A 10646-nucleotide genomic window follows, 5' to 3' on the forward strand; every position below is an offset into this window, starting at 1 on the left:
CAGCACCTGCCGCAGCTGCTCCCTGAGCCGCCATCGCGGTAGTGGAAGTGACGCAAGAGTTCGGCGCCGCGCTGCTCTTTCAGCCCCGGGTCGGCAGTACTGGGGGTGGAGTGTTTGACCTCAGGCTTGAGGGTGGGGTCTGTGACGTAGCAGCAGCTTATTGGTTCGTGGGGCCGTTCCCGTCGCCTAGCGGGTCGTTTTCAGTGTGGGTGGCTTGTAGGTCCCGGTTTTCCGTGGGAGTGTGGCTGCACCTTGGAGTTGAGGGCTGGAGACTGACTTTGCTGATGCAATGACTCAGTGCAGTCTTTTATAGAGGCCCTGGTGCCTGAGGATGCCAAGATGTGCTAATTTTCAGGGAAAGTGCCTCCCCACTTTAACAGGGCGAAGCCAGAGCAGCCTCCCAGTTTGCCTGGCATCAAGGTTGTGATCTTGAAATTAACACCCATCTCCGCGCTGCCAACTTGCGCCCGCTTAATACCGATCACCCCATTTTTGAATATTGAAGAAATTGTTTCCCTTGTTCTGGGTGGGGTAAAAGGTACAGCTGGGGTGAGAAAAGCAAAATGGGGTCTTGGGACAGCCAATAGGTCACATTAACAGAATAAAGCCTTTCTAAAAGTCCAGGCCCCCCCACACACACACCTCCTGGACTAGCTCAAGACAGTGGGTACAAGGGAGAGCATCTTAGGCATCAAGTTCTGACTCTGTTCTGCATAAAGTGTACAAGTATGTAGATTCTTTGTCAATAAAGGTTAAATTATAATCTATGTAAACCATATAAGTAAATGTTATTAAATCATGTCATCTATACAAGTGTATTGCATGTCGTAAGATAGATTAGGCACTAAATAAACATTCCCTTTGGCTATTCTCTGAACCTTCTTTGGTTATTGGGCTCAGAAATGATTCTGAGGGGTGGAATGCTCAGGCCTGAGGATGGGGCTCACAGATTACAGATCAAATATCTGTCAGATGAGTTAGATGTCCATGAGAAATAGTGCTGGGAAATGCTGGTAAATTTGGCTTTCAGGATTTGAAGGAGTTTGGGGGCCAGTGAATACCAGGTATCTACAGCATAAGAAACAGAAGAAATAAAAGTCAAGAAAAAAATTAAAATTCTAAGGACCAGCAGTTGGCGTAATGGCTATGTCACTGGACTGCCATGTAGTCAACTGCGGTTCGAGTCCCAGACCCAGTGGCTTAAACTCATGCCGGGCACGTGTGCATGCATGCCCAAGATCCCCAGAAGAGAATGGAAGAAAAGGGATTGTGGAGTGGCCATCTCCCCTGGGGGGTGATTTCTTGCTTTTTTGTCTCTCTATCTCTTTCTGTCTTTCTGGCGAATGCACATGCCCTATAGCGTAAGCCAGGATCCTGGAGCCATTATTTTAAAAAATAATTATTTTATTTAACTTTATTTATTTAGATTTGACCAGACAGGGACAGAGTGTGAGAGAGAAAGTTAGAAAGCAGGTCGCCAGGTCCAAGACTCAAACCATACTCAGCCATGTGGCAGTCCAGCACTCTTAACCACCCCACCTGTCCAGAATTCCAACCGCACAGTCAGCTATGTGGTGTCCAGCTGCCTTACCCACCATGTCACTGGCTGGCCCAGCTTTCCTTTTCCTTTGTTTTTTATAGAGAATTATTTATCCATTATTATTATTATTTTCAATTTGCTATAGGGCCGATGTGCTCACCTGTCCCCCGGTACCATTTTTAACTTCACCTGACACCTTCAGTTATGATGTCCTTTCTACTTATGGATTAGCCTAGGCCCAAATCCCTAATCAGGGTCACTGGATCAGCTTCCTCACTGTTCTCTCTCCAGTCCGCTGGCTCCCAGCGATTCTTCTGACATCCAGATCTCACTTTTCTTCTCTTGGGTCATCAGAAAAGTCGTAATATATTTTTCTGTTTCTCTATGCAAAAATGCATCATGACTTTTCTGATGACCCAGTAGAACCATGTAGGTACTCTATCCAGATCCCCAGGTTTCTTCTTCTTCTTCTTCTTCTTTTTTTAATTTGTAAAGGATGCCTGCATTTGCCAGAGAGGCATAGGAAATATAAGACAACTCTCTCCATGGGGGATGAGCACACCACAATTTTTTTTTTTGGAGAGGTTTTTTGCTTTAGGGCACGTGCGCTTGCCAGAGAGACAGAGAGAGACAGAGAGATAGAAAGCGAGAAATCACCCCCCCAGGGGGAATGGCCACACCACAATCCCTTCTCCTCCATTCTCCTCTCGGGATCTTGGGCACGCACCCACACGTGCCTGGCGTGAGTTTAAGCCACTGGGTCCGAGACTCAAACCGTGGTCGACTACATGGGAGTCCAGCAACATAGCCATTATGCTAACTACTGGTTCCACACAATTTCTTCTTATTCTCCTCCATCTCCCTCATTTTAGGGTTTCGGGCATGTTTTTCAAGCCACAGGGTCCAGAATTCCAACCGCACAGTCGGCTATGCGGGGTCCAGCTGCCTTACCCACCATGTCACTGGCTGGCCCAGCTTTCCTTTTCCTTTGTTTTTTATAGAATTATTTATCCATTATTATTATTATTTTCAATTTGCTATAGGGCCCATGTGCTTACTAGAGACAGAGACAGAGGGAAAGTAAGAAAGCAAGCTGTCAGATCTGAGACTTAAAGCAGCGTCAGCCATGTGGGAGTCCAGTGTCTTCATCACCATGCCACCTGCTGGCCCCACCCCTTTTTAAGTTCATTTCCAGAGAGAGAGGTGTGTGTGGGGGGGTGCCCTTGACAATGTGTTTACACCACAGCCTTTCTCCAGCCTTGCACCCAGCCGGGATCATGGGATGTTGCAGACCTGGGAAGCAAACCATCTTCCCACATGGCATCCAACATCAGCAGCACCCATACTGCCTGGGCAAGGTGGCTCTACCCACTAGGTTACCTCTGATGTGCTTTGAAAGGCTAGCCCAGAAGAGGCTCTCACAAACTGCCCTGAGAGCTGTTTTCCATGAAGAAGTTGTAAACACAAGTTTTCAACCTGAGAGTTGAAATACCTTCCCGCCCCCACATCCCTAACAGACTTTGGCCAATGATTTGTCAAGTGGAGGAATTAATCAACGACCGTGAAGCTTAGCCGTCTTGCCCCTGACTCAGGTGTAATTTACTGGCTCTGGACTTTTGCCCGAGATCACATCCTTGCTTGGTGTCCTCCCCCACTTCACCGTTTCCCTGCTGAGAGTACTTTCTTAATAATTCACTAGGACATAATCCTCCTGAGTCTATTTCTAAGGAATCCAGCCAGAAATATTCCTTCCTAGCTTAAAAATCCATCCCTAGATCCTTACTGCCTCCAGGATATAGAGCCTGTTTCAAAGCCCTGCACCCTCTGCTGCCTACCTCTCGCTTCAGCCCGCAGGATCTTCAGCCTAGCTAGTCACTGTGACTTCCCAATACCTGCTATTTGACCTCCAGATACAATTTCCTGTCTTCCCCCTCCCACATTTGTACCTAGTTTTTAATTAATCAAATTCTATTTGTTATTATTTTTTAATTTGACCAGAGAGAGACAAAGGAAAAGGGAATGCGAGAAAGCAAGCCACCAGGTCTGGGACGCGAACCACAGTCAGCCACGTGGGAATCTAGCGCCTTTAACCACCACACCACCTTTCAGCACCTATCTTCTTTTTTTTTTAATTATTTAATTTTATTTATTCATTCATTTATTTTAATTTGACCAGAGAGAGCCACAGAGAGAGAGAGAAAGAGAGAGAGAAAGTGAGAAAGCAAGACACTAGGCCCAGTACTCAAACTATGGTCTGCCATGTGGGAGTGTCCAGTGCTTTAACCACCATGCCACCCGCTGGTCCCTCCCCTTTTTTAAAAAAATAATTATTTTATTTGGGGGACCAGCGGGTGGCGTAGTGGTTGAGGTACGGGACACTCCCACATGGCCGACCACAGTTTGATCCTGGACCTGGCAGCTTGCTTTCTTTCTCTCTCTGATCAAATTAAAATATATTAATGAATAAATTAAATAATTATTTTTAATATTTATTTAATATTTATGTATTTATTTTAATTTGGCCAGAAAGGGACAGAGTGTGTGGAGGGGTGAAGTGAGAAAGCAAGGGCCAGATTCAGGACTCAAACCAGTCAGCCACGTGGGAATCCAGTGCCCCTCACCACCACGCCACCTGCGGCCTCCTTAACTTTTTTTTAAAAGAATGATCTTCTTACCATTTTTTAATCTGACCATAGAGACAAAGGAAAATTGAAAAGCAAACCTCCAGGCCTGGGACTTGAACCATAGTAGGCCATGTGGGGAGTCTAACACCTTAACCACCACACGACTTGCTGGCCCCAATTTCCTGTATCTTTTTTTATTATTATTTTATTTAACTTTATTTATTTTAGTTAGACCAGACAGAGACACAGAGAGAGAGAGAAAGTGAGAAAGCAAGCCACCAGGTCTGGGACTTGAACCATGGTCAGCCATGTGGGAGTCCAGCACCTTTAACCACCATGCCACCTGTCAACCCCAATTTCCTTTCTCTTAATGCCTCATCTTCATCACCCTAAAGGGTAGGAAATGGTATAGTGTCAAAGCCAGCATCAGGAAGGTAGCAGTCAGGGATCAGATGTGAAGTGACAGAGGTAAGACTCCTTCCCTGTCCTGCCAGGCAGGCCCTTCAGCCTTTTTTCTCCTTCCCTGGCAAGGTGAGTAGGGTGTTCCCACCTAAGACATGATCTGGAGTTCTGTTGCTCACAGGAAGTTCTGCTTCAAGTCTAACCTTGAGCCTACCTGCTATCCAGAGCCCTTTCCTTTTGCCCCAGTCCCTAGCCTTCCCTACTAGGGCCCCCACCATCTGCTGTGGTGGGAAATCCAGTCCCTGCTGGGGCCTGCCAGGGCACAACCTTGGGTGTTCCTTTCCTTGGCAGCAGTGGACACAGCTGGCAGGTAGTATTTTTAACCTTACTCAGGCTCAGGCATCAGGTGGCTCAGGAAGCTGCCCAATCTGTGACCTTCATCTCTAGAACTTGTGACTGCCAGAAAGGGAAGAGTCAGAACTAAGGACTGAAGTTGAGTCAACCTGGGCCTTCAATATTGTTCTGGAACCCAGAAACTTATTATTTTTAGTTTTGTTTTTTTTTTTTTTTTTTTTTTGTTTTTTTTTTTTTTTTTTTTTTTTTTTTTTTTGTCATAGGGCCCATGTGGTCACCAGAGACAGAGAGAGGGAAAGTAAGAAATCACCACTCCTCCTCACCCCCTCACACCCTAGCCCCCATGGCCACGCTGAAATCTTTCTTCTCCATTCTCCTCTTGGTATTTTGGGCACACACGTACACAGTCCCGGCATGATTTCCAAGCTGCTGGGTCCAGGCCTCAAACTGCGGTCAGCCATGTGGGAGTCCGGTACTTTAACCACCATTCTACCTACTGGCCCCTTCAAAAACATTTTTTAAATGAGAAGAGTGAAAGGTCTCTGCATAGGCTGCCAAAGTTACTTCCACTCCTACCAAATCAAACATGTAAGAGATTTAGGACCATTCCACTCCTAGTCTGCTAGGCTGTTGAGACACCTAGACTAGGGCACGAACTAGCTAAACCCAAGGGCCCAGGAACCTGAATGCAGGCAAAAACAAAAACTCACTTGCCCTCCCCACACACACGGCCCAAGAGGGCATTCAAAATGTGCACTTTAATAACAAACGATAGGTCAAAATGAGGGTTCCCCAGGAACGAGAATAACGGAGCTGGTGCTGGGTCCCTATTTCCTCCCATCCAAGGCCTGGAGGCAAGAAAGCAGTGGGCCCTGGTGAGGAGAAGCGGCACCCGGCCCCATATACGTCCATCTGGCTGGGGCCCTAAGACCCAAGATGCAGCAGCGAGTGGAGCAGAGTGCCACCCTGCTTGACCCAGGAGGTCCTGGCAGGAAGTGTGGCCCAGGCTGGGCAGGTGAGCAGGCCAAAGGTTGTGGGGTCAGATTCGGAAGCTTTCCTCCCGGCCATCAATGTGGCGGAGCCGCAGATAGACGTCTGTGCCGATGCCCTGCAGGGACTGCAGCTGCAGGGAACCACCAAGGTATTCCGCGTAGGCCCGTGACGTGGGCAACCCGAAGCCAAAGCTGAGGGTGGGCAGGGGGATAGCACAGGGGGCTTCAGAGGCTTGACTCTCCTGGGCCCCCCACCACTCCATCCTAGCCAGGTGGGACCTCACCCGTGCATAGGTCCTGATTGGCCACCGCTATGCATGTCCAGGTGACCAAAGAGGGGGCTGATCCGGGGGTCCTGGGTACTGGCCTCTGCCGTAGTGAAGTGATAGTCCATGACCCGATCCAAGTCTTTGTGAGCAATTCCTCCACCCCGGTCTGAAATCCTGGCAGGATGTCAACAGCATAGGTTTGGCTCAGCTTTGCTAGAGGGCTCACTACCTCCCAAGCAAACAGTGCTAAGTCTGCCTTCCTAGCCCTTCAAGGTAGATAGAATGTGACCTACCTAGTCCGTTGGGCCTTCTTCATATAAGCTACATTTCTCCATCCTCACCTCTGCCTGGGCTACTGACTGCTTGTAGCTCTGCACAGGATTTGATATTTATTCTGAGCCTAGCCTCACAAACAAGCCATTCCTATTTCCCAACTCTAAGCCCCTCAATTGTTGAGAGAGGCAGGGCCCTGGGGTCTGCAGCTGGCCCCAGATCCATTAACGTCCAGCTCATGGCAATCACGGGACTAGAGAATATCTTGGCTAACCAGGGACTAAGTCCCAGAGTCAGGTAGGTACTGGCTCAAGGTCCTACAGTCAGTCAGAAACAGTGCCTGGGACCCCCATCCTCCCAGCCCACCCCTACTCAGGGCAAACCTGATGATGAGATCAATGTCATTGTTGGCGATGGTGATGACCACATCGGGAACATTGTAGGGAGTGTCAAGGTGACTCTCCATCGTAGCTCTATGGAGGGGAGAAAGACCAGTGAGTGGTGGCACCCCAGTTCCCATCTGCACCCCCACCCAGCATATCCAACCAGCCTACCTCATGGCATTCTTGAGCAGCTCAGGCAGGATGTAGTCCAGTGGCATAGGGATAAAGGGGAAACGCGACGCCACGTGTCCATTGATGCGCACGCGAGGGGCGTTGCCGTACTTGTGCTCACACAGTCTTCTGCGGATAGGAGCAAAGGTTCAGACCGGTGTTCTAGCCCAGTGCTCCTCAACTGGAGGCAGTTCTGCCCCTCAGTGGACATCTGGCAATATCTAGAGACATTTTTGCTTGTCACAACTGGGAGAACCATTGGCATCAAGTGAGTAGAAGCCAGGAATCCTGCCAAACATTGTAACATGCACATAGTCCCCCCACAGCAAAGAATTACCTGGCTCAGGATGTCAATAGCACCAAGGTTAAGACACCTGACATTAGATCATACCCTAAGCCTTCCCGGCCCCAAGACATCCACCCCTTAACCATTCTAATCTCACCTGGCAAAGTCCACCCACTTTTCGATAATCTTCTTTGGTGAGAGACGAGTGCAGATAATGCCAACAAAGTCAGGCTGGCAGGACAAAGAAGGTCAGAACTACAGCACCTCCACCCCCACCTTAGCCGCCAAATGCTTGCAACTTCTGGACTGTCAGAGCAGCCCCAAAACCTCTCCCCTGGCCCTGGGCCCAGGTCTCCAGCCCATGCAGGCCCCTGGCACAGTCTCCTCTGCCCCACTTAACATTCCCCAGGTGGTCTCAGGTCCCAAAGCCCCACCTTGTCCTCATGTAGCGCCAGGTGATGGGTGGCCAACATGCGGATCCCTAGCCTTGAAGTCAATGTCTTGTCCAAGAAGTAGCGGACAAGCTTTTCATCCTATAACAAATGGGATTTCAGAAACCCTGTGCCTCTTCCCCCACTCCTACCGCACCTGGACTGCTGCCCCTGACCTCTATGTGTTTCCGACTTTCACGCAGGCCCTCGGCTAAAAGGGTCACCACATCCTTGTGGTCGTCCAGCAGCTGTCGAACCAGCTGGCAGTACTGTGCCTCGTCCGCTTGGTCCTTGATCTGCAGGTTAGAGTCATGAGCAGGGTGGTCCAACTCTAACCTCTCAGCCCCTCACCCTGCTCTGGCCCAGCCCTCACCGGAGGGAAGTCTGTCAGCTTCTGGAAGGCACGGATGTACAGCTCGTGCTGCAAAGAAGAGGCATGGGAATTCACAAGGCTGCCATGGGCACTGGGTAGAGAACAGCCACCCATGCCTCCATGGGGATCAACACCCATCCCAATTCATGTGGTTCAAATCCCCACTGTGACCGCTGTGGTCTGCATGAATATGCAGCCTTGGCCTCCGAAGGCCTGGGCTGAGTCCTGGGTGGCCCTGATAGCTTTCAGCAGGCAAGTCTCCACCACTGTGAGCCCCAGGCTCCCCATTTGCTTCTCATGCAGTGGGTCCCTGACCTAAGGTCCCCTCTGCCTTACCACATGCAGTATGGTGGGGTTGCAGCCAATGATGAAAGGAAGGCTGCGGAAGCCCTTGACACGGTGAGCGATTCTCACTGGCAGCTCTTGCTGCAGATACCGGGCACTTTTCTAGAAGAAAACAAGGAGGGAAGGCAGGGTCAGGGCTTTAGTGGCCAGACCAGAGCCCCAGCTGCCCAGGGAATATAGAGGGTAGGAATCTTACCAGAAGGTGGCTGCCATCCTGAGAGCGGCCGGAATACAGCATCATAGTAGGAGTGAGGCGGACTGACGGCTGGAGGGGCAGATGGGCCTTGAGCACTAGGCCTTCAACACCCTGCTCCCCCCACGTGAGCTCTGCCCTTTTCCTGCCACTCCCGACCCCCTTGTCTCTTTTCCCCAGCTGTGCACCGACCTTCTCTGCTGCGGAATCGATGGCTGACTGGTTGTAAAAGGAGGTAACAGTCTTGGAGCGCTCCCGCGCCATCTCCACTTGGTGTGTATCGGTGGCAGAGGTCGAGCGGGCCCGAAGCAAGAGTGCTGGACCCAGAAGGGGCCTGAGAGGAGGCCCGCCTCGGGGCCCACTCCCTAGCACCGATGCCAGTATCATCGTCCTGCTCCTTCGTCGGACTGGACGGCCAGTAGGACCCGACAGACGTTGGCGGCCCCAAAAAGGGGAAAGGGAGGTGAGGGTGGATAGAGACTCTTCTCTGACTTCAGGGGCAAGGGCCCGTCGAGGGTGCTGACAAGCTCAGCCCCGGGGGAGCAGCTCCCATCTACCGCGGCGGGGGAAGGGGAAATTGTAAGGATCCGAATCCAGGAGACCCGAACCAACTTTCCAAGTGAGCACCGGTATCCTGAGACCTGAGCAATCTCTGCCCACCCTTTAGGCCACCTCCTCCAAAACATACAGGGCAAGCCGGGACGACCTTGCTTTCCGGAGCTTCTATTTTTCAACCTGAGGCTATATCTGTGGTCTAGGGAGAGATCCTCAGACATTTCCAGCCCCAAAACTCCCTTTGTGGGCTCCCTATGTTTGGCACCCTTGTTCAGGGGGCGGGGCTAACCCCTACCCAGCACCTTCGGCTCGGGTCCCGGGAGCCTGGCCTACGGACGAGTGACACACAGGACTGTACGCCCTGGGGCCGGCAGCATCGAGCCTGCAGCCCAAAGGTCCCCGTCTGACTTCTCCCTTCGCGGAATCACTTGGTTCGCCCCGGATCCCCCCCCATATGGTAGATCCCAGCCCGTCCCGAGTCCGGACGCACTCCCACGCTCCCGCGCAATGGCGGAGGCTGCGGACGTGCGCTCTGGCGCCCGGGCGGGCAAGATCTGCGCGAGTTGCCCTACTTACCGCGGGGCCAGAGCCTGGGCCTGGGTCTGAGCAGAACGGCCCAAACAGTCGACCGCCGGGCTCCGGGAGCCGCCTGCGCCCTCTGCCGCCGTGACGTGGCGCGGGCTGTGGGCTCCCGCTGCCTTCTGGGAGTTGTAGTTTGGCGCTGATGATTCGCGCCCAGGGTCCCAGCTACTCCCCTCTCCCGGACCGCAGATAAACAGCACCCTCCACCACAGGGCTCTAGGAGTTATCTGTGGTCTCTCTGGGCCTGTATTCTCCGCTTTATAAAATGAGCTCGCTGGGAACAAAGCGGAAGACCCTTAGATGTAAAGCACAGAAGATGAGACCTTACCTGACCGTTTCTCTGAGGTCTTTTCTCTTTCCAGCTCTTGGCTCATTTATGAGAAACTAGACTGCTTGTTCCAACCTCACCTTGGCCTTTTACTATCTAGAGCTAGTTACTTAACTGCTCAATGCTTTAATTTCCATATTGGTAATAGGATGAATCAATCTTGGGGTTGTGTGGATTACATACATTTACATGTGTAAAGTGCCTAGAATGGTGACAGGAGTATAGTTAGCATTATACAAGTATGAGGGGGTTATTATTTATTCATACCTGCAATGAATGCAAGTCACATTGTCTGAGTGACTTTTCTGGGCCAGAAGAAGAGGTTGGGTGGTGAATCAAATGGATGTTTTCAGGCCCTGAAGGGGAAGACAGACATTTTCAATGTGATCAGGAGGCTGCAAGAACATTAGATCGGAGGTGGACCTTAGTACTGATGCGGTATGAATAGGAGTTGACCAGGCATGGGAGCTGGGATGGGAAGGGTGTGGAGGCTAGAGAACAGCCTGGGTGATCCAAGGATATGAGTGAAGCCATGTGGAATCTGA

At 51.0% G+C, this 10646-nt stretch overlaps 1 protein-coding gene across 2 annotated transcripts; it reads right to left on the reverse strand.

The window, feature by feature from the left end:
- Positions 1 to 5659: 5659 nt before the first annotated feature.
- BCKDK (branched chain keto acid dehydrogenase kinase) lies at positions 5660 to 9886 on the reverse strand. 2 transcript variants are annotated; one of them, XM_006148118.3, is made up of 12 exons: positions 9768 to 9886; positions 8829 to 9189; positions 8640 to 8708; positions 8435 to 8545; positions 8099 to 8146; positions 7902 to 8021; positions 7729 to 7827; positions 7452 to 7525; positions 7009 to 7137; positions 6838 to 6927; positions 6197 to 6355; positions 5660 to 6104 (listed from the first exon to the last, which is right to left on the reverse strand). In XM_006148118.3, the coding sequence occupies exons 2-12, from the start codon at positions 9021 to 9023 to the stop codon at positions 5960 to 5962; spliced, it is 1239 nt and encodes a 412-aa protein (XP_006148180.1). In that variant the 5' UTR covers positions 9024 to 9189; positions 9768 to 9886; the 3' UTR covers positions 5660 to 5959. The 2 variants fall into 2 exon arrangements, with proteins under 2 accessions (XP_006148180.1, XP_006148182.1); XM_006148120.3 differs by having other exon boundaries at positions 8829 to 9043; positions 9768 to 9856.
- Between the last annotated feature and the right edge of the window lie 760 nt (positions 9887 to 10646).

This window comes from Tupaia chinensis, unplaced genomic scaffold, assembly GCF_000334495.1.
Source record: "Tupaia chinensis unplaced genomic scaffold, TupChi_1.0 Scaffold000231_1, whole genome shotgun sequence".
Classification (NCBI taxonomy): Eukaryota; Metazoa; Chordata; class Mammalia; order Scandentia; family Tupaiidae; genus Tupaia; species Tupaia belangeri.

Coding starts and splice junctions, on each gene's coding strand:
- BCKDK (XM_006148118.3), bottom strand. CDS start 9,023: ATGATACTGGCATCGGTGCTAGGGAGTGGGCCCCGAGGCGGGCCTCCT. Junction 8,709..8,828: donor TCGATTCCGCAGCAGAGAAG/GTCGGTGCACAG, acceptor CTGCCCCTCCAG/CCGTCAGTCCGCCTCACTCC. Junction 8,546..8,639: donor AGGATGGCAGCCACCTTCTG/GTAAGATTCCTA, acceptor GTTTTCTTCTAG/AAAAGTGCCCGGTATCTGCA.